Below are 23203 nucleotides of genomic sequence, written 5' to 3'. Positions count from 1 at the left end.
CACAAAGGTAGCAGTGAATTTAGCCTAATCTATTGATGGACCTGCCAGTGCACCAGGGGCCATTGCATTCTCTCTTCACACTCCTCTTTTGCTCTTGCCATCATGTTGTTTTACTAGATGAACTCCACTCGCCATCTGGCTCTTCATCCTGACTGGGAGCCTGGCTCGTTTGCAGAATGCTGTTATCTGGGAAAGCAGGCTGGCAATGGCAGTACCAAGCAGCATTTTGATCTCTCAGTACGTACCTGTGGAGGGTGGCTCTTTTTTGCTTGCTGTGTCGTGATATTTTAGCAGTAGTTAAATGCTCCATTTATTTATATTCCCCGCTTTTCTGTTGGTGTAATTGCTGTCAAAGTCATGCTCTACGCTCACAGGTCCTGTTCATTGCCACTCTTTGCATTGAACTAGAGGTTTGCCTTTTGCTTGTTTTGACATTCCCCTCGCCTTTCATCTTGATCCATGGTAATATTATTTTTGGAGTAGCTTTTCATAGGTTATTTCTACTTTATGTAGGGGGAGGTAGTGGTGAAGGGGCCATTACGCAGGTTTTATTTTTGGTTTCACGTTTCTTAAGTAAACAGGTTTTTTACTGCCGGTAGTCTAGTCCTGAAGGAGATCCTTCATGGCCTGGGCTGTTGCAGAGGGGAGGTGCCTGGTCCCCAAGCAAACCCAAGAGCAGTGGTAAGTGCATCAGAGGCAACTTCACATGCCTAGAGGGAATAAAACCTACAGAGTATGAAAAAACTCCCCAAAGCCCTAGAAACGTCTTGAAATCTGGCTGTGAAAGCAACACACACCCGAGAAGTGGAGGCTGTCTAAAGAAAGCTGACGACGAAGACCTTAAAAACAGTGTGAAGGGAGAGTTAAACGAGCCCAAGTTTTGCTCGCCCCAGTCCTTGCGGCGCTGGCGGAAAACCGACCGGGGAGAGCCGCGTTTGATCTCGGGCCGTGCAGGCACCTCGTCCTTCCCCGTTCCGCGGGTCCCTGCCGCCGGTCCCCATCCATCCCGAGCCCCGGCGGGCGCGGAGCCGGGGATGCGGCGATGCGCGGGGCAATGGTGCCCTCTAATGTCGGCCCTGTGCCTTCCCCGCTCCGCCCGCAGCCTCCGCACCTTCCCCGCAGTGCCAGCCCCGCTCTGCCCGCAGCACCCCGAGCGCACCTCGTCCCCGCACCTTCACCGTGCCAGCCCCGCTCTGCCCACAGCACCGCTGCCTTGTCGGCGCCTTCTCCTGCCGTCCAGCCCCGAAGGGGTCTGCTGCCGGGGGTTTCCATTGCCTTTCGGGAAGGGAAACGAAATCTTGCGATTTTAATGGGGATCAATTGGACAAGCTTGGGTGCAAGTCCCTGCAATTGATGGCATGCCATGCCTTTTAATGGCTTTGACTTTGGTGAAGATTTTTTTTTCTTTTTTCTTTTTTTTTTTTTTTTTAATATCCATGCCATGTCCCTCATATCTTCCCCTCCAAGTTGTGTCTGCCTCTTTGATTTTTGCCCTGCTATTGCAACAGCTCTGAGCTTAATTTTGGCCTCTTTTGGTCCTTTGCACTGCACCTCATTTCCGCCCAGACCACTTTCTTGCAGTCACCAAATTTCCCAATTTTCTTTCTTTTTTTTTCAATTTCATTTCCTTTGATGGTATCTCCATTCCAGAGTGTTTGTAAATCCTTCTTTTCTGTTTTGGCCTTCAGCGGGGATCAATTTTGGCAAGGCTTGGTGTATGTCCAGCATGTCCCTGCAGTTGTTTGTATGCCATGCCTTTTAATGCCTTGGTCACTGCGAAGAATTTTTATTTATTTATTTTTATTTTTAAGTATCCATGTCATGACCTTCATATCTTCCCCTCCAAGTTGTGTCTGCCTCCTTAATTTTTGCCCTGCTTTTGCAACAGCTCTGAGGTTAGTTTTGGCCTCTTTTGGTCCTTTGCACTGCACCTCATTTTCGCCCAGACATCTTTCTTGTAGTCAGTAAATCTCCCAATTTTCCGTTTTTTGGGGGTTTTTTTGCACTTGCATTTCTTTTGATCATATCTCCTTTCCAGAGGGTTTGTAAATCTTTGCAGGGTCGCAAGATTTCGTTGCCCTTCCCGAAAGGAAATTAAATTTCCTTTCGGGAAGGCAAACGAAATCTTGCGATTTTAATGGGGATCAATTGGACAAGCTTTGGTGCAAGTCCCTGCAATTGATGGCATGCCATGCCTTTTAATGGCTTTGACTTTGGTGAAGATTTTTTTTTCCTTTTTTTTTTTTTGCAAAATTCATGCCATATCCCTCATATCTTCCCCTCCAAGTTGTATCTGCCTCCTTGATTTTTGCCCTGCTTTTGCAACAGCTGTGAGGTTAGTTTTGGCCTCTTTTGGTCCTTTGCACTGCACCTCATTTTCTTTTCTCCCAGACCACTTTCTTGCAGTCACCAAATTTCCCAAATTTCTTTTTTTTTTTTTTTCCCCAATTTCATTTCCTTTGATGGTATCTCCATTCCAGAGTAAGTCCTTCTTTTCTGCTTTGGCCTTCAGTGGGGATCAATTTTGGCAAGGCTTGGTGTGTGTCGTGCGTGTCCCTGCAGTTGTTTGCATGCCATGCCTTTTAATGTCTCTGACTTTGGAAAGAATTTTTTTTTTTTTTTTTTTTTTTTTTTTTTTTTTTATTTTCCAGCCCCTCTCTTCCCGCAGCACCCCGAGCACACCTCGCCCCCGCACCTTCCCCGCACTGCCAGCCCTGCTCTCCCTGCAGCACCGCTGCCTTGTCGGCGCCTTCTCCTGCTGTCCAGCCCCGGAGGTGTCTGCCGCCGGGGGACTTGAGGTGCTGTTCGCCGCCTAAGGGGCTCCGGGCTGGGCTGTGCCTGGCATCAGGCTCTCTGCTTCCCCACAGAGATCCCTCAGGGCACAGTTTGCTGGGGGCACTGCTCTGCAGGCCGCTAGCCTGCAGACAGCCCTGGGTAGCTTTGGGAGAGCAGGTTGTGGAAAAGTGCAGATTTTAATTCCATACGGTGTGCACAGTGCTTCTAGAGTATGGGAATACATTGTAGCTGTAATAACCATCCTAAAGGTTTCTCAGGTTGCTCCAAGTTCGTACCATTCTTTGGCAAGATTTGTGAACAGAAGAATAGACTCACTTTATTTTGTGAGAAATTAGGGTTGAGGTGTGACTTGGCTATCGTAGACTCATAGAATGGCTTGCTTTGCAAAGGACATCCAATCTCCCTGCCACGAGCAGGATCACCTTCCACTTGAACAGGTTGCTCAGAGCCCCATGCAACCTGGCCTTGAACATTTCTAGGGATGGGGCATCCCCAATGTCTCTGGGTGAAATGTAGCAGTGTCTCACCACCCTCACAGCAAAGAATTTCTTCCCAATATCGATCCTAAATCTTTTGATTTAAAACCATTAGCCCTCGTTCTGTCATTGCCACTTCTCAAATATGACAGATGTGACTTAGCTCAATAGCAGCTCTAACCCTGGCAATCCAAGAGAAGCAGATACAGTTGTAGAGGATGCAGACCTTGAGACACTTGTCTGGCTTCATGGAGCCCTGGCATGTCTCAAGGAGCCCCAGGAGTTTTGTTTCTTTTACATTTTCCTGCAGCGCGTTCCCTCTCTAGGAGTGGTTGGCAAAGCAGTGCAGTGCTGTGGGATCTGGCTGTTCCTTCTCTTGCACCCCAGGCTGGATTCCCTCCTCTTATCTGCCTCTCCTTCAGGGCTTGCTCCCTCCATTCCGTGCGATGGGCTGTTGAGATATCCTGCAGTGACGCAGCATGATGAGATCATCTTTCCTCCCTCCTCACCCCCCGGCTTCTTGTTTGTAATCTTTGATTAATTTATCTTCTTGCCTATGGCTTTAAATTTGCTTTTAGGGTAATAACTTTCTGAAGACACAGCATTAAAATTTTATTTTTTCTTAATCTTGGAAAGCAATCACTTTATAATCTCTCTGCTAGAATCACAGCATTAATTTTGCTGCAAGCATTGAACGTGGACCAAACATCACCAAGCCAGTGGTGAACCTGCAGAGGGAGGGGTTCAAAGAACTCCCTTGGGGGAGTCCATCACCTTCATTTTACAGCAGTTTAACCATAAAAGGGCTGCCATGCCCACAATCAGGTATGTATTCCTACAGAGTGAGGAGTTAATGGTACCTGGCTCCAGCAGCCCTCCATGAGCACATTTATACAATGCAGAGCAATTAGTGCTGTGCCTCATTGCTGGGAGCTCAGCCTGCGTTTTATATTTATATATATGGGGCAGCATTAAGGGATTTGTATGTGCCACACACAGCAGCACTCAGCACAAATCCCACTAGCCTCCTGCAGATCCGAAGAGAAAACAAGTGCCATGTCCCCTAGCAGGGCAGAAGAGGTGGAAGACCACAGGTAGCACTGGCCTAAAGGCTTTCTGATGGCTTGCACTACACCCACTGACACAGCTAATTCTTGATGAGGCAGTTCTTGAGCTTTGGACAGAGGCTGGAAGGACGTGTTACCTGAGATCGTGGCTGGAAATGTTACTAAATACTCTGATTACATGTGATTGTAATGTCCCTTGGTAGATGGTGGAGGCCAGGAGAAAGTCAAGTTTTTTCCTGTGCTGTGACCAGGTTGAAAAATCATCAGGTTGTGCTGTAGCCTTTCAAGTTTTCCCTTAGCAGCTGCTCTGAAACTTCTTTCAGGAGTTATTGCTAAAACAAGCGTGTAGGGCAATGAGCTCCGGGTGCCCAGCTCTCAGTTTCAGCTAGGATGACTTTTGGACTTTGGACAGGAGAATCAGGCACAAAGAGATAAATTTGTACCTGAATTTCTCAATTAAACTTTAATTCCATGAAGATGCAATTAAAACCACACCCTGATGCTGTGCGAGGTAACAGATATCTCAGTGGTGCTCAGTGAGAGTGCACGTGGGGGCATTTCAAAATGACATGGTACAAGTTCTTCTGGTGTGAACCAGGAGACACATTCTCAAACATAGTCATGACCAAACGGGTCTGAAACAAATGTTTTCCTAACAGTAAAAGCAGAAGAGAAGCTGGATGAAAGACTTGAAAGTTAAATCCTGGCAGCATGGAAATCAGAGGCAAAATTCCCAGTGAATTGGGGTCATGGTTTCAGTCTAAAGCCAAGTAATCCAGATCCTGTACTTCTCAAAGTAAAAATGAGTCAGCTGGTCATTGTTGGTATTCAAAGAGAAAACAGAAACCAGGTGAAATCATTTAAGCTGACAGTGGCCAAATGGTTGTGAGTTTGCTCTGGAAGGAAATAAATACATCTGGAGGTGTTATGTTTACAGAATCTCATTGCTTTCTGGATCAAATGCACTTGCTTTGCAGATGGAAGAATGGCTTTTTTTTTTTTTTTCCTCCCTTTTTAACCACCAGGCTGCAACTTTAATCTGGAGTCTTTTCTTTTCATGCACTGCAGCCATTAAACAAGATTTGTCTGTGACCTGCCCTGGCCGTCCTGCAGCTTGTGAGGGCACCTCCAGTGGGATTTGTGGTGGTTGTTGCTTCACCTGTGCAGAGATGGCTGAAATTGGCAATTTGATTGATGAGGCTTAGAAGGAATATAACCCACTACTCTCCTGGTGGTACTGGGCAATAAATAAAAGGAATAAATCCTTATTGTTTTGAAGGTGGTGAGGAGAAGGGCTGGGCAGACCTGCTGAGTAGATTTGTGTCAATTTTAACAGGAGCCCTCAGGACCCAGTCAAGTTGGGAAGTTGGGGAATCACTTCCCAGTACTCTACCTGGGGCAGTTTTACAGAGCCAGTCTAAAAATGTATAAAACTTGCTTGATTTCTGCATTGTGAGCCTGTGATCATCTGAGGGACAAGCTTTAAAAAGTATTTTGAAATCCTTTTTAAAAATAAATAGCTCTTAGGGATTTTGTCTTGGGAAAATTTGTGTGCCCCCTCATGTCCTGATGCCAGGGTTGGATCCTAATAGTGTGCAAAGTCTGCTCTGATTCTTTACAAAGAGAGATAAATTTAATTCACAGGTCCTGGTGTTGTTCCAAAATAATTCTGAGGAACTATTATAAGAAATGTGCTTTCAAGAGAGAACTATGGAGCAGGTTTGGTGTTTTCTTGTGACAAACATACCTGCATCATGTTAGAAATCCATCCTCATTGTTTGCTCCGAGGTAAGGCCAGGCCTATAGAGGTAGAAGTTGGAAAGAAGAGAATCAAATGGTACCATGCAGGTTCTGGCTTCTTACAGCAAAATTTCAGATATGTTTGAAGTGGAACTTAATTATATGATAGAGTAGATTGAGCCTAAAGATGTGTCTTCTAAACTTTTCCACTCTCATCTATCTGTCCATGCTGGAGTTGCATTCAGTGTTCAACACTGGTTTTGCTTGAAAATTTTCCCCAAACCACTGTGAGGATTCCTCATGTCCCACTCAGGAGCCTTAGTGGGTTCCCCCTACAAGCTCAGTGCTGAGGAGTCCATGAGGAATTCCCACTTCCAGGAAAGGTGATTTGATTTCTTTTTGCCTCAGGTAAATTCAAGCAGAAAATGTATGGGCAGGCCAGGAGGAAACAGTGAAACATCTCCAAAGCCTTCTGGTGGTTTGAACAAAAACCCCAGCATTTGTAGGGCTGTCATTTTTCTTGTATTTCTAACTAAAATCAAGACTGTAATTGTTCTCCCCAAGCAGCCGTGGCTACAGCCTTTATTGCTGATGCAGGGGGTGCAGAGCTAGCTGGCAGAGAGGACACCTCCAAGGGCTTGTGTCCTCCAGATCTTTAAGAACTTTGGTTTTCCTGCTGAGTTGACTGATACACAGGGGTACATGCTCTGCTCCAGTCTGCAGCAGTCTGAGCTCCAGGATTTGCTCTGACTTTACAAGACCATTCAAGCCTTCATCTGAAATGAGGTGTTTTACTTAGAGGAAGAAGAACAAGAACCTCGGATGAGGCTTTGTGAGTAATTTAAGAGCCCAGATCAGTCAGGGGCTGTGAAGCCATGTTTGCACATTTCACCACTTTTGAGCTGCTGATAAATCCAGCCTGCATGGCCCTGGATATCTTTGTTCTCTTCCAGCTGTAGGCAGCAGATCGCTGCAACAAAGGTTTATCCCCTGCTCACGTAGGGGATGGTGCCATGGGGTCAGCTGTCCTCTTTCCACTCCTGGCATGTTGGTTTGGTGCAAGACTGGGAGAGGAAATGTCTCCCTTGGCCCTGAACTAGTAAGGATTTGTCTCAGCATGTAGCCCAGACCCCTTCTGTGCAGGGGAGCTGTCTCTGGGATGTGCAAGGTTTTACAGACACATGCTTTGCCCTTTCCCCCTCGCTCTGTTCAGAAACGTGCACTTGCAGGAGCGCTGGATACACACCCGTGTTGTGTTTGTGCTGTGCACAGCTTTGCTGGAAGGCTGAATGACAGAGAGATTCTTGTTACATTGTGTTGCTGGTGGTCTCCGGAATGCTTGAGATTTATAAATCAGGCAATTGTTTGATTCTGACACAGGAAAATGTTTTGGTAAAGGCAGAAGGCTTGAGACTAGTTGAAAATGTCTGGGACTCCCATTGTGTGGAGAATGTTATGTGTGCAGAGGAAATCTGCAGCATTCCTACAGCAAACCACAACAAGAAGCTCCATACAGCCTCAATCAGTCACAATTCTCATATAAATTATAATGGCCTAAATGTTATTTAAATGATAAACAGCTTCTGCATTCCAGACATTGCTGTGATTCCAGAAGGTGGCTGTGTAATACCAGCTGAATGAAATATTGTACACTGCAGGCGAAGTTTGAGGCTCCATTTGTGTCTGCATCCGGATTTGTCACTTCTAGAATGTTCTTTGGCTGTGAAGCTCAGACTCCCAATGCACTGTGTGTATCTTGGAGCCCAGGGCTTCATCCATTATCCAGCAGCCAGTTGTCTGAAGCCTGGGCATGCCAACATGCCAGGAAGCTGCAGACACAACCACAGAGGCAGCAGAAGCATCCATTGATTCTGGGCTGTCACCACGGCTTATTAGAGTGTGGAGTTTTGCCTGGACCCTGCTCAGCAGCTGATGGCACAACCAGTCCTTCAATCACATTTTCCTCCTGAGATGGACAGGTCAGGCTTGCTGGAAACAAGTGTGGCTTGTGGAGGAACAGTGTCAGGTCTAGGAGAGACTGTTTGCCCAGCAGAGGGGCCGTGCAGCAGACCTGGGCTTTCACTAAGGGTCATCTTTTGCTTGATGATTCTTCAGTGTTCTGGCATAACAGACTGGAGGCATTTGCTGCTCTTTGCTGTCCCTGCTTGAAGGAGAGGCAGCCCAGCAGCCCTTCTGCACTGCATGGCAACAGCTCACTGAAACTCGAGGGGGTTCTGTTTGCTTGGGAGAAATTCTGGGCAGGGAGGGCCACAGCCAGGGCCACAGCTGGGAGATGTTCCAGAGTGAGTCCCCAGGCTGAGCTGAAATCATCCCAAACCACTCAGTGTGAGCAGGCACAGGAGGCTCCTGCCCCAGTGAGGTCCTGCTGGAGCCCAGGAGACTGGATGGGTACAAAGAACTGAGAATTTCTTCCTATTTGGTCATGTCATTTTTGGTGTAACTCTCCTGAATTCAGGCCACAGGATTTTTCCAAAACTCCTTTACAATTGACACAGTCTCTGTCTCATCTGCGTGCTTTGTTGTCCAATTCCAGTATTCAGAAATGTTCTCTTTTATTTTAATTTTTCCAGAATATTAGAGAGAAGAAACTGCCCTGTGGTTAACAAGGGAACTGGCATCCAAAGGATGACTGAATGTGACTCCAGCCTCTTCCACAGACTTCCTCTGTTTTCAGGGAAGTCATTAAACCCCTCTGTCTGTTAGATTCCCATCTGCAAGACAAGGAGGATTTAATGCTTTTCCCTCCTCTGAATCTCAACCTCTTTTTGTGCTTACAGGGCACCAAATGAGGCTTCAGTATTAGTTGGAGCTTTGGGGGTTTACCATTAAAAAGTTAATAATAACCAGCTATATTTCATAGAATCATAGAATGCTTTGGGTTGGAAGGGACCTTTCAGATAAAATGTGATTTGCAGTTTAATATGCTAAGTAACAAAGACTTTACCAAGAGAATGAACAATAGCCTTTTCCATTTCACAAAATAATTTGCCAGGCATAATAAGTGCACCAGCATTTTTATAAAAACAAATTATAAATAATTGCTTTTTGCAATTTAATACACACATAGAAAAAGCCAAAAGAGCTCAGCAGCTACCAGGAATCTGATTTCATTGTCAATTTGGACTGTCTCTGCAGTTTTTATGAAAATCCCTGAAGACTGTGCTATTTTGTAAACTAAACATGGCTGCTTTTTTTTTTCTTTTTTTTGCTGGCCATGTGGAGTCTTTTTCCATTCATTAGCGAGCTGCTTTTTTCGTGGACACAATTAGACAAAGGAATAAATCAGTCAACAAACTTGGGATATAATTTTGGCAATACCAAGCCATCTACGCTCTTATTTGCTTAACTGTATAAATCTTTCACCAGAATACAAATGAGGCCTGTTCCCTTAGTCTTGGGGCTGGGGAAAGAGAGGGATCAGGCCAGATCCTGCAGATTTGATGGCTCCCACTGACCGTGGCTGGTGTTGAGCAGTTTCCCTCATTACAGCCATTCAGCATTCCCACTATGAGGAATCACTCCGAGATAATTCTTCCATTTCCTTTCTCATGTTACAGAGTTTAAGAACCATGCCCAGGACAATGGCTCCCTGAGGACTGGGTCTCTGTGAAGGGTTGTTATGTCCCTCCATGCCTGAATGTCTGCCTGCCTCACTGTTTTTGGTTGGTGGCCTCTCAGTGCTCTTCCAGAAAGAGGAAGGGTTTCCTCCACTGCTCCTTGGACAGGGAGATGGGGCAAGTTCATAATGCTTCAGCTTGCACCTCATGTCTCTCCTGGCACCTGCAGTACACAGCACACAGAGATGCTGTTTCTCTTTGCAAGGAGAAATGAAAGTTTTGCTGACATCAAGAGGCAGTGATTCCCTCCCTGGCATTCCCAGCCAGCTGTCATGCTTGCCATGGGTATGCATGCACACCCACAAGGGCAAGGATTTGTGACTGATCTCTGTTGGAGCAGGATTTGCTTCATCCCATCTCTGATTTTTTTTGTGTAGCTGAAGGCACTGGCCAGTTCAAATTCATAGAGGATTGAGGCCTGAGATATGCCCTTCATTGCAGGGCATTATACCTGCATTTTCATCCCTCTTCAAGGCTCCTTTGGGGCTGAAAACTTGGTTTGACTCCCTGCAGATTCCCACCCAGTGTACCTCATGTTCCTCCAGATCATATTAGCTTCCTCTGTGGAAGAAAAAACAAGTTCAGAGAAGGAGTCAAGATTTATTTCCCACCAGTTCATTGTTTTCCAACCAACATTTTCAACTTCTGGTACTGATGTGGGTGGATTTCCCTTCCCTATGCATGTGCTAGCATTGCTTCCCATTCCAGCAATTTAAGAAAAAATTTTTTTGCCCAAGTAACATAAACAGTGAGCCTTTATGATTTTTTAAAAGACGTTCTCAGGTTTCCTGCTCAATTTTTTTTCAGAGATGAGATAAATTCAGATAAATAGGCCTGAGGAAAGACATACCAGGAAGACAACTATAAATACTCCAAAATTGCTGAGAAAAAGTGTCAAGGCTTAGTGCATAGATAATGGACTAATCTGCAATTTTACCACAAGATACTTATCTCCTTTACCTCCTTATTTATCTCCTGCTTGTTTTCATGGTAGTCTCCCTGAAATATATGTCTATTCAAAGTTTATTTACCCTACTCAAGAAAACTCATTTCCTCTTCATAACCTGTTCCTCCCCAGTTTTAAAATTAATTTTGTTTTTCAAAGATAGCTTGTCAGTGACCGAGTGCTAGCCATGGTGTAGTCTATAACTGAGCCAGAAGGAACCTTTAGATAAAAGTGCAGTGCCAGCTTATGCCATCTGTCATTAGTGGTGCATTATCACTGCAGGTATAAATGAGCTGGCCCTGAGCTGCATGGCTGCAAACGTGGTGCTCAGTGGAGCATGGCTGGGAACGGGGTTAATCTCTACCATACTTAGACTCCTGCAGACATTTTCAGTCAGACTTCTCACTCAGGGGAGGAGGAGAATTTGTCTTGTGTCAATCACAGCGGCTGTATTCCCATCAGTGCTCCTGCTGCCACATTTAGCCCTTAGGCCAATGGATTCATGGGGCAAGATTCTAAAAATCAGGTGCTGAAAGTCAGGAAAATCCAAGTGCCTGTGCAGAAAACCTTGCAGGAGGATACCGAGATGGTTTGAGGCTGCCAACATTTTGGCCAGGTTTGGAGAATACAGCTCATCCCTGCATCCTTGGGGCCAGGGCAGCATGGACATGACCTGGCCATTGGCTTGTAAAGGTGGCTTAAAACTGCCACCTTCTTGCCTTTGTCCTGTGTGGGTCAAAGTGCTGGGATGGGAGAGAAAGGAACCTGCCCAAGGACATGACTGCTAGAAGAGGATCACCAAGCTGGGCCCTGGGCATTTTCTTTCTAGGAGCCGGATCTGGGATGCTAAGGAGCAGTTTTGGGTGCTAAACCATCCAGGGGTGGGGGTGTACAGGAACTGATAATCACAGCTTATTCTCCATGGACATGATAACCACAGCTTATTCTCCATGGCACCAAGTTTAGCTTTCCGCTTTTTAGAACTGTGCCTTTACCCCCAGAGGCTGGGAATTAAACTCTGTGGTTTTTTACTCCACTTCTCTTGTCAATGCCAGTAAAAAAAAAGCTAAATCCAAGGGAGAGCATGTGTCTGGCTAGCTGTCTGCACTGCATGCCCTGGCAGGACAAGGCTCCTGTCTGGTGGAGAGTGGCTGCATCTGCAAGTCTTTGCTGCCCTGGTCGCCTTGCTGGGATCTGTTTTCAGTTGCTGCTGAGACAAACTCACCAGTCAAATTATTGATGCTTTCCAAGTCCAAGGCAGCAAGGTTTCCTGCAAGCACAGTTGTGCATTGCTTCTGCATGAGTCGCTTTTTGGTTGTCTCAAAGCCTCCATAAACAGAATCCTGTCATTAATTTGACTCTTCTATTCAATGGTAATTTGTACATTGTGCCTATCCAGCACAAGCCAGGGAGTGATGATGATGGTGCTGTGCTGAAGGACATTCAAAGTGCAGGCAAATCCATTGTTTTGCTCTGAGATGAACCAAATGTCGAGCACTGATCCTTTGCTGGGTTGGGATACGTGCTGGGTAATCATCCTTCCTCAGTAAAAAATCCAAATTCTGGGGCCTTGTGATTGGATCTGCTTGAGTGCTGTAGGAAAGTAATTTTTAAAGGTGCTTTTTTCACTCAGTCTCTGAGTTTGTGCAGGGTTGTTTCTGTGCAATCTCCAATGATATGGTACCAACCCTGATGAATGATTTAACCTTTGGACTTCCCCCTCCTTTGCCAGGATGTAGAGCCTGGCAGCCTTCAGCAAATCCCAGGGCTTGGTGGTGACATGTTGAACAAAAAGGTGTGCCCAGAGATCTTACAGGTCACTCTCCCTAGGCTTGGCTGGAATCCTAGAGCTCTGACAACACCTCCAGATCCAAGCCAGCAGACATCTGTGTATGTCTCTGTGTTGATGTGTCTGTGTCTGCCTTCAGGGTGAGTCAAGACTCTGGTTCTAAGCTGAGGTGTTACTAAATTAGAGGGACTGGGTGACATGGTCAAGCTACAGCACAAGAAATTCAGACTGGACAGTAGGAAAAACATCTTTCCCAGATACTTAGAGAAGGGGCAAATCTATTTGCTTTGAGATTTTCAAAGCTTGCCTAGAAAAAGCCACAGCTGAATGGAGGTGTTCAAGCAGCAGGGTGGATGAGTTCTCCTGTTCCCTTCCTTCTAAAAGTCCCATAACTCTGCAAAGTCAGAGCATTGCAATCTCTGCCTTCTTTTTCTCTTTAAAAGAAAGATAATCCTCAACCAGACTTCCAGGCTTCAATGAGTAAGAAAACAAACAAACCCCCAAGCAAATAAGCAAGCAGACAAACAAATAAAAACCCTAAGTAAGCAAGCAAGAAAACAACAAAACCCCCAATGGCCAGAGTCTTATTTATTTCATTTCCCAGTTGGCAGTCAGCCTCATGATTTGTGTGGATTTAATACTTTTATTTAAAATGTTTTTGACCTTGGCTGGTAATCTGTAGTTTGAGTGGAATCACATGTGAATGTTTGCTAGCTCAGAATTACTATAAATTTGCAGCACCTGGAAAGGAGGGAAAATGGCTCAAGTAGAGGTGATGAGAGGGGCTCTGGCTACATGCAGGAATTGTCTTTGTTCCAGGGTCTGTATAAACCTACTGGAATTGGAAATAGCTGTTCTGCTGTAAGCTTCACTTGCAACCTCCAAAAATAAAAGCAAAGTGCCTTTCATGAAGAATTAAAACAGTCATCTCTCCTGAGCCACCAGGGGCAGTAAAAGTGAAGGAAGTGAAGCAGTTAAAGGAGTTGAAGAGCTTATCACATGCTCTTGTTTGGGGCAATGTTCACTTTCACTTTGCTGAGACACTCCAGCAGATTTTTGTCGTGATGGCACTTGGGGCAGTGAGCCCACAAGGCTGAAGAACCAGCTCTGTGCATTGTTGTGTGGTTACCTTTGATCCTGCCTAGCAAACAAGCAAAGGGAAGAGGAAGAAAAGAAAGAAAGAAGCATTAAATCCGTGGCATGCTGGCTCAGCACCTTTCACACCGTAAGCTTTGAACTGTGCACACAATTTGTGCCCCTTATCTGCAATTCACGTTTGCAGCTAGCGAGAGCCTCCGTGTCATTTCCCAGCCCGTGCTGCAACAAGCCATCCTGGGAGCACCATGAATGCAAAAACCAGCTCTGCAGGCAAGGAAGAAGCCTCAGGGATGAGGAGTGAGACCCTGGGAGAGGCCAAAAGGCGGCAAGTGATCCGTGTTGCCTACGTGATTGCAGCCCTAGATCTGACCTTTCTCTTCATGCAGATGGGACTCGTGCCTGTGAGTATGGGCTCTCTTGCTCCACAGTGCTTTTCCAGCAAAGCCAGAAGGTAGTTTTTAGCAGCAAAGAGGAAAGGTATCCTTGAAACTGACAGGAAGACTTGGTATTCTTACCGAACAGGCAGGCTGTGTCTCTGTCCAGGGTACAGCCAGGCCATAAAGCAGATTTGTCACTTGGGCTGCAGGAACACCCAGAGCCCGTTCCTGGCCTGGGGGCTCTGGGTGTAGCTGATGTAGTTTGTGTCTTCTGGCACGGAGGGTGAGAGTGACCCATCCAGCAGCTGTCAGGAAGCAGAGGTTTCAGACCAAAGGTGGGGTTTTCTGAGTGTGCAATTAACCAGCTCAGTGGGATTCATTGCCTCTCACTTACCAGACTCTTATGTCTGATTTTATAGAATCAGTGAAGACTTTTGGTTGGAAAATACCCTTAAGGTCCTTGAATCCAATCAGAAACCTAACAGTGCCAAGTCCACCACCAAACCATGTCCCTGAGTGCCACATTGAGACATTTCTGAGACACCTCCAGCGATGGTGATTCCATCACTTCCCTGGGCACTCTGTTCCAGTGCAGAAATGTTTTGCAATATCTCATCTAAACCATCCCTGCCACAACTTGAGGTCATTTCCTCTTGTCCTGTTGCTAGTTATTTGTGAACAGAGGCTGACCCCACCTGGCTACCAATCCCTTTCAGGCAGTTGTAGAGAGAGATAAGGTCTCCCTGCACCTCCAGGCAAAAAAAAAAAAGCATGACACAACAAAAACGTGAATCAGAAATAACTCCCATTGGCTCTTCAAGGTGTGCATCTGTGTTTTTTGCAAGCTCAGGCTGTGGGTGTATCATCTAGTAAAGGCAATATTTGCTCATGTTGTACTTTCATTGATTCTGGCTCGCTTGATTAAACAACAGCTCCAGAACTTTTCCACAGTTATCTCCCAGAGACTGGCTGGGTTGTCCCAGGTGCAGGGTCTGGAGGCAGGAAGGCATTTAAAACTTCCCTCATCCCCCTTAGCAGTTGCTGAATATGTTCAGCTGTGTTGAACTGCAAAGGTAAATGGTGATACCAATCTGCCATCTGGTGCAAAATTGATGGTTTTGATCACACCTCCCTGTCCTTCAGGGTGTGGGATAGAGACATTTGATTTTTATTAAGCTATCAGTATCTGGCCCACTGAAAATTTCCTCTATAGGGGTGGGGAACTGAAGGAAGTGGTTGTTTGGAGCTGTGATCCTCTCCACACAGATATTAAGATGCTTATTCATTTTCCATTTATTTGTTTTTTGTGATTTTTTTTTTTCATTTTTAGTACTTGGCAAAGAGCCTAGGTTTGGATTCAGTGGGGTTTGGCTATCTCCAGACCATCTTTGGTGTCCTCCAGCTCGTGGGAGGTTACATTTTTGGAAGGTAAGTGAGAATGATTCTCATGACCCTTTACATGGCTGAAAAAGGCCAGGAATTTTTACACTTTCATAAAAATAAGTTTGTTCTGGTTTGTGGTCCTGTTGAAATGTTTGAGGATTTCATAATGAGCGAGGGAAAAATAAATGCTATTATTAGAAATACTGCAGCATAGAAGCAGCCTTTATATTGACTTAGCTACATTTTAATGGCACACATTTAAGTGTAACAATATCCTGGGAATGGGCTTAAATCACCAGAGTCCTCAGAGCCCAGGTCCTAACAGTTTAATCCTGCAAATGTTTTATAGCCATGTGTAACCTTAGAAATGTCTTGTGACTGGGAAACAAAAAAAAACCACACACAAAAAAAAGGAGGGTATTTATTGATGGTAAGTAGAGCTGTCAATTACAATAAGTGATGGAGGTGTCATTTCATCAGCTGAATCTGCATCCATGTTGAATACAAATTTAGACTTGCATGGACCTTTAAGAATTTCTGAGAATCTTTTAAGAGTATCTATAAACTCAAGCTATCAAAATAAGAAAAGAGTGGAAAATTACTTGGCTTTTCTGCCTCTTTACCCCGTGGAACAGACTCTCCTGTTCCTAATGAAATGCAAATAGCCCTGAAAAATTGAGTGGTGGGAGAATACATTCCTAAAGACCAGGAAAAATAAAACCCTGAAAGATATGTGTAATTCAGTGACAGAAAAGTAAAATGGGACCGAGAAAATCGAACTTGTCTTCTGGTCCTGCTACTGATCAGCAAATTAACAAATGGATAGGAGCTGCAGTGTGCTGCTCCAGTTTACCTGCAGGAAATTTATGTTCTGGCTGATGTAGATTGGGAGCTCTACAGGATCCTCTGGTACATGGAATGTGTCACTTTGAAGATCTGATCTCAGCCCTTGGACACATTTTCAAATAAATAACAGCAACAGTTGGTTCTACAGTACTGCTTGGCAGGAAATGCATTTCTAAGAATGGAGATGGTGCAAAAGGGCCCCCTTTTAATGTTTTTCCTAATAATACACAAAGCTAGAGTAGTATTTCTGTCCTGGATCTGGTGCCATCTGAAATCTGGTTCTCCTCCCTGCATGTCATTCACTAATATCCAGAGTCACTGCTGAAGGGAAGGAAAATGGCAAACCAGAATCTGACTGGGACTGAAGGTGTCCTTTGCCAGACTGAAGCCAAAATTTGCAATGTAGGTTTGAGATAAAAAGGGTTTTTCTAGACATGATACTGCTTTGATGTCAGTGTAGGGACAGATTAAATAGAAAACAGGAAAAAAGAGGATAAGAGAGAAAGCGTTTCTTAGCTCAGTTTTTCGTGTTCTTGCTTGATGCTCCTGAACAGACATGAAAAGATAAAGCACTGTTTACTTTTAAGTAACAAAACAAAAATATCCCCACTCCAACAATGTAATGATTTGTGGTCTTTAGGTTACAAACAGCAAATGTAAACTGCCCTGGCTCACATGTAAACAGCAAAGTTTTGGCCTGTACCTCTCCCTCAACACAAAACCTTTAAATTACTTAAGTTTGCTCTGTTTGTATACCAACACTGGCATTTTTAGGGAGGTTTTCCTCTTAATGTAAACACAACTAATTGCTATGCAAGGTAATATTCATCTGCTAACTGTAATATGCAGCTTAAATTAAGGGAAGGAGGAAGGAATTGTAATGAGAAACTCTATCTAAAACTGTTTTATGGTCATCTTAGCCCCTGTTGCTCAGAACCCGTTCTGTGGTGCTCTCAGACTTTGTCCAACTTAACCTTTTTAAGCTTTTTGGAGCTGAATTACAGCAAAGAGTTGGAGGTGGGTCAAAACCTGATCTGACAGGGGTTTTTGCCTGTTTGTGTTTTGGGGCTTGGAGGGTTTGTGGTTGTTTGTTAGTGTGTTTAGTTGTGGTGCTGTTTCTGCCCCTTAAAGAGGAGCAAAACTGATTTACTATTTGAGAAGTCTTTTTCTTTTTTTTTAAACCTAACCAGAAAACTGACAACCTTGTGCCATTTCTGTACCAGGTTTGCAGATCAATTTGGTGCCCGAGCAGCCTTAATTCTCTCCTGTGCATCTGGAAGCATCTTCTTCCTGCTCATGTCCCTCTCCACCAACATCCCCCTCCTCTTCCTCTCCAGGCTGCCAGGGGTGTTCATGCATGGGATACCAGGTAAGGTCACTCAGGGATGTGTAGCTTTCCAAACTGCTTTTCCTGCCTGATTCCTCCCTTCTTGCTTGTTTTAGGGGAAGTCAACAGGTCCAAGAGCATGAAGGAAGGCAGGAGGAACATGGGTTGGTCCTCAGGGGTGAAACATGAAGCAGCAGGTGTACTGCCTGTGGGAAGCAGTGCTTATTAGTCTGAGTTCCAGGCCCATCTTCCTGTGGAATCTTGAGGGAATTGTTTGGCCTTGATCATCCAGGCCAAATGGGTGATCATCCAGGCCACCATGGGTGCAAGTCCCTGGCTGGCAGCAGTGTTACCCCAGACTTTCCAGCTGCCTTCTTGCAACCAGGATATTTTACACAAAAGCTTTTCCCTTTCTCCTGGTAAAATGAGCATACTGGTAAAAATTAAGCATTATTAGAAAGATACTTTCCGTTACCCACCGAGTTGTTCTGTTTTGGCTGATGTTTCCTGTATTTTTCATGTGAAAGACATGAACTTCAGCTACTGGAAGTCCATGTAACTCGTGCAGGACGAATCAAGTTGATAATGCTTCCTGTCACTTGTGAAGGTGTTTATTTGAGTGGTTTGAATGGTTCTGTTTCTCATGACTGGTGGGCTGCTGTGTTCAAAACTGATGGGCTATGGGGCTGCCAGGGGAGATTGACAGAGCTTATTTAGAGGCCCTCTTCCATGCAAAGTATGAAAATGAAAACCTGGGGAAACTGCCTCTGGCCAGAAACCATCCCAGAAAAGTTTTAATTGGGGAAAAAACCCAACAAAACCAAAAACCCCTTAATGGCTTAGCAATAAAACCACAGGAACTGCTGGGGCATCTGCTCAAACCCTGTGGCAAGGTTCTTTTAAGGGCTCTTTTTCCCCCCTGCAGGTGCTCAGAAGGTTATCACAGATGTGACCACTCCTTCCCAACGTGCTGTTGCTTTGGGCAAGGTGGGCTTTTGCTTTGGAGTGGGCATCATTGCTGGCTCTGCCATGGGAGGTGTTCTCTCCACCAAATTCGGGTGAGTGGCCCACTTGTTTGGTACTGATTTTCTTGCAATCATTGAGGGAGCTGCTAAGGGATATTTTGCTGCCCGAGAGCTTTTGATGCTGTCTTACTCTTGGTGGCAGTAGAGGACCATACCAGAACTCAACATTTTGCTTTCTGTGCTGCTACAAATACTCACGCTGTTTTCAAGGAGATCTTGTTGAAAATCTCACCTTCTGCCTACTTAAATACATTTAAAAACAAATTAGATTGAGAAGTGGATTTTGTCTTTCTCCTGATTGTCTTGTCTTTGGAGCTGAGCATGGTGAAAGAGCTTTTAAAAAAATGATATTGTACAACTGAGAAATGGAAATCAGGAGCAACTTGTGAAACTTGTGGAGAAAATGGTGTTTTTGGGGGATGCTCAATATAGGGCAAGACTATGGAAAAGGGGAAGGCAAGCTTGGGACAGTGGGGGAAGAGAGTGTGGAGGTCTAACCCTGTAACAGCAAGATGAAGCAGACACCTGACAATTCCATGTTGACTCCCCACAGCCTGGCACATCAGAGCAGGCTGCCACCTTCTCTTACATTTTGCAGTAGGAAACAAATGCTCAGAAGGTATGGTGTAGCAGAGAATCTTGCAGGCAGTGAAGTGCATGTGGCTGTAATCTCCTTGGAGGATTCCCCAGCATTGCTCTGGTGGGGAAAAAATGTCCCTGGTGGACATTCAGGTTTTTGTTTTGCTCTGCTTCTCTTTACTATGGATGCTTGCTTCTGCAGATTCAGGTTAAAATAACTCTACAGCATAGGATAGAGAGTAAAAATCACTCCCATCCTTGTCCTAGCGCCATAAGCTCTGTGGACTGTGTATGGCCATGCATCTCCTGGGTGTTTTGCACAGGGCAAGGTGGATTTTGATGTGGAGTGTCCTGTGCTGCTCTCTGAATCCCACTGTGCATTCAGGCACTGCAGTGATGCAATTTAGTGTGTGAAATCCTTTCACAGGTTGAGGAGAACGCTGTAACCTTAGGGAGCAGCCCTAAATCCTGTTGGCTGCTGTACCTTGGCAGTGTTGGCCAAATGACACAAAACTGATCAGGAGGATTCATTTTGTAGTTATTACACGGTTACATAAAATTAAAATTGGAGACATACATAAGGTTAACTGATCGGCATTTAAAGGTATTTAATGTTGCTGTCTGAGTGCTGGTTTTAATAAGTATTATTTTTAACCAAATACAGTGATTGTAGACCTTTATGTGTTAACTGAAAGCAAAGGTCACCTCAGTTCTCAGCTTTGGTTATATGCCCATCTTTAAACATCAGCACAGAAACAGCATTGCCATCTAGCAAAACTTTATGGGGTTTCACTTTCCAGGGTGTGCATCAGTCACAGGTTTTAGAGAGGAGGCAGCGGGAGGGAATCTCCTGTGTCATTTAATCAGGGACATTGACTGGAAGGCAGCCTAGCTTTTGCACGTTAGGGCTTGGTGCTTCCAGGCTCCTCGCTCACTTTGAAAGCTTCTGGACCTTAAACTTTGTGTCGGCAGCACAACGCTGAGAAAAGCGAACCTTGTCCGTGATTATGGGAGAGTAAGAGCGCTGCCCGTGGAAAAGGAGCTAGCGCTTGGCTTTCCGAGCAGGGCTTGTTTCCCCTGCGTCCTGCGGAGGGCAGCTTCAGCCCGCTGCTCCTGCCCGGCATTTGGGGCGGCTCTGCAGTCCCCTGGCAGGGCTGGGGAAAGCAGCCTGCCTGCCGCCAGCACCTGGTCTTCTCCCTGAGGATCTGTGCATCCTCCGGCAAGGAAGATAGAAATTTCTATTAGCACGGGACGAGCTGTACCGTGGAAGCCGCTCTGGGCGTTTGGTAGCAAGGTTTGCTGCAGCCGAACCCCACTGTGCTTAGCTCCTATGCCAGATTTCAGTGCAAAGATTAGAGGAACAATCCACCGGGCTTTAGGTGTTTTGGTACCGGTGGAGAGCAGGAATTTCTGTGCCACGAGCAGCCCCCGAGCATCGCCATCCCGCCCGGGGAAAGGAGCGGGTGCTGCCCTAGGGACATGCCCGAGGCTCCTCGGCCTTGCTGCTGTGTCCCACAGCCTGGCTGCTAATCCCCCCTCCCTCTTTCCCACATTTGTACAGGAAGGCACCAGCTGTACTTGGAGCTGTGTAATGGCTCCCATTTTTTTTCCCAGAAGGATGACTCAGTCACCTTCCATTGAAAAGGAGCATTTCTGCTGTGTCATGGAAGAGCAAAGCTGGAGATTTCTGTCCACTCTGTGTTCTTTGCTTTTCCTCACCACAAAGCTGGCCAGCATTCCCCATGTGTTGTTGACAGCATTATTCATATGTTAGCAGCGCTTTGTATACAAGAGAGGGAGTAGAAATCACTCTCAGTTCCTCAGCTGATGTCATTTTAGTATTATTCTTCTGTATTGTATTTACCATTGATGTATTTGACCTAAAGAACTGGCCTGTTATTGTTTTCATTGTTGAAATAATATTTGTCAACCCTTATTTATTAAGGGAGCCCCGAGGAAGTCGAATGTCTTGTTCTGATTTGCATAGGATTTTTTGGATGTTAGATCCTGACCTCTGCTGTTAAACTGTAACCACCACCTCCAGCCCTTCCTCTTCTTCTCTTTGAAGTGCTACATTCCCCCCCATGTTTTCCAAAACTTTGCTGCGCAGGCAAACTTCACCACCTGAGGATGAAGTAAAAACCAATTTATTAACACAAGCAGTTGTAACCATTTAACCATTTGGAAAGTGTTTTCCTGTTTATATGGTTTTGTTTTTTTTTTTAATTGGCGTGTTCTGGTAATTGATTGGTTGGGTCAGGATTGTGGATATAAAATACTTTCAGCTTGAAAATAACTCCTGTAATTCAGCTGAGGGCTACACAGGTTCTTGGGGAGTGCAAACTCCCTAACAGTTCATCCACAAAAGGGGACTAAGAAAAGGAGTTCTGTTTGCACTCTGCAGAGGTTCTCCCTCCCTGTGCACCTTCTGCAAATCTGTTCTGGGGCCATTTGCTGCAGGTGAGTGCACCCCTAAAGGGAGGTGATTTGGTGTTTGCAACAGACTTTTGTGGCAGCCCTGTGGGTGAAAGGTGAAAGTAGGCAGCTGGATTAGTTTCCAAAAGTGGAAAGATGAGTCTAGGTAGTTAATTAGAGATTTCATCCTTTCTTCTGGGACTATGATTAATTACATTTGGCTGCTTTTTTCCTTTCCTTCTAACAAGGCTGTAGAGAATCTCTGCTGCATCACCCAAGAATTGTTTGCTTTCTATGGACACGGAGAAGTTTCTTCATTTTAGTGACTCAGCTGTAGGCTTAAATCTCCTGGAGCAATTATTCTTTTGATTACAGCAGGCTTTGGGGATAGTTTGTTGGGATTTTCTTCCCCCCGGCTCTGCTATTATCCTTCTTCCTCATGGGGAAAAGAAGGAGCTTGTTTGCCTGGAGTAGGGAATTGCCTTTTTTTTTTTTTTTTTTTTTTTTCCAAAAACCCATTTGAACAAGGTCCTCTGGCAGGGAATTTCTCATGGCTTCGTTGCAGAGTGGAAAAACTGTGGGTGTTGAAAGGACTGAAGGTTGGGAGCTGGGAAGGCGGGTGGGAGCACAGCAAAGGGTGAAAGGGTTGTGCTCCATTTCGGGACAAAGCAGGGCATTCTGCTTCTGGGAGCTGCTCCTGCTGCCTTCCAGCAAAACCTCTGATGTTTCTCTGCTTGGGATGATGCTGCTCAGCCAAGCAGCAAGGACTGGTGACGCTTGTTCAGGCATTGCTTTGTCCTTTGTGTCAAGGCACTTGGGAGAAAGGGAGGTGGAGTCTGCTTGCCAGCAGGCAAGTCATCCATAATCTGCAGCGTGGTCTGTCGCTGCTGGTTGAGCTCTGTGGTGCCCCGGCAGGAATGGGGACAGAAGAGGAAATGGGCTGTTTGTCAAGGAGCTGATGGCTTGGGAAAGGTGCAGATGCCCTCAGCTGTGGCCTTCTCTGAAAAAACAAAACAGAATCTAAGGGTTTTTCCTTATCACTTACTCTGCATGGCAGCTGTCTCAATTTGGAAGACATGGCCCTGAAGTTTATCTGTAAATTCTGTGATGGAGGATCATGGATATTGTCCTTCAACAACTTGTTGGTTCAGAAGTCAGGTTTAGGGCACTTCTGCCCTCTATTTCCAGCACCAGAATTTTCTAGTTCTGATAACATTTTTAACCTATTCTTGAACCTAAGAAATGCCTCAGTGCACTTTGGGTGGAGTTCATCTAATCTTAGACATCTGCAGGGGAGACAACTACGCCTAAATTTGCTGTTCAGACTCTGTGGTTGACAGAGAGGCACAGGTGGTTTTACAGCATCCTTTACCTCCTCATGAAGCAGTCCTGAAGCAACTCAGGGAACAGCCTACTTCCTAAGCTTTTTCTTGCTTGACCTCCAAGTCCCAGGACACATTTCTGGCCATCAGCAACCTGTACCTGTGGTCAAGGTCCTGGGGTTTGATGCTGGGTTGTGAACTTACCAAAAACCACCAAGATCCAGGTTCTCAGCAGATTTCTGTCTGTGCTGCATTCATGCAACAGCTAGGCCTGCACTGAGCTCTACCCCAGCTCTTCCTTCCTGCAAACCTCTAACCTCCTCCCACATCTAGGCCACCAATGTTTAAGTTTGGGTCCCCTGGCTTTCTGCTACGTACC

The 23203-nt window shown here is 45.4% G+C and overlaps 1 protein-coding gene across 1 annotated transcript in view; it reads left to right on the top strand.

Moving 5' to 3' along the window:
* The first annotated feature begins 13429 nt into the window (after nt 1-13429).
* Nucleotides 13430-23203, top strand: part of SLC22A18 (solute carrier family 22 member 18) — a 58465-nt gene continuing 48691 nt past the window's right edge. The window contains exons 1-4 of the mRNA XM_059849026.1: nt 13430-13951; nt 15258-15355; nt 17380-17525; nt 18409-18541. Coding sequence (XP_059705009.1) covers nt 13796-13951; nt 15258-15355; nt 17380-17525; nt 18409-18541 — 533 coding nt within the window. The 5' untranslated portion in view covers nt 13430-13795. The remainder of the gene's footprint in view (nt 13952-15257; nt 15356-17379; nt 17526-18408; nt 18542-23203) is intronic.

This window comes from Haemorhous mexicanus, chromosome 6, assembly GCF_027477595.1.
Source record: "Haemorhous mexicanus isolate bHaeMex1 chromosome 6, bHaeMex1.pri, whole genome shotgun sequence".
Classification (NCBI taxonomy): Eukaryota; Metazoa; Chordata; class Aves; order Passeriformes; family Fringillidae; genus Haemorhous; species Haemorhous mexicanus.
Note: the sequence above shows the minus strand (reverse complement) of the source record. Positions and strands in the feature narration are given on the sequence as shown.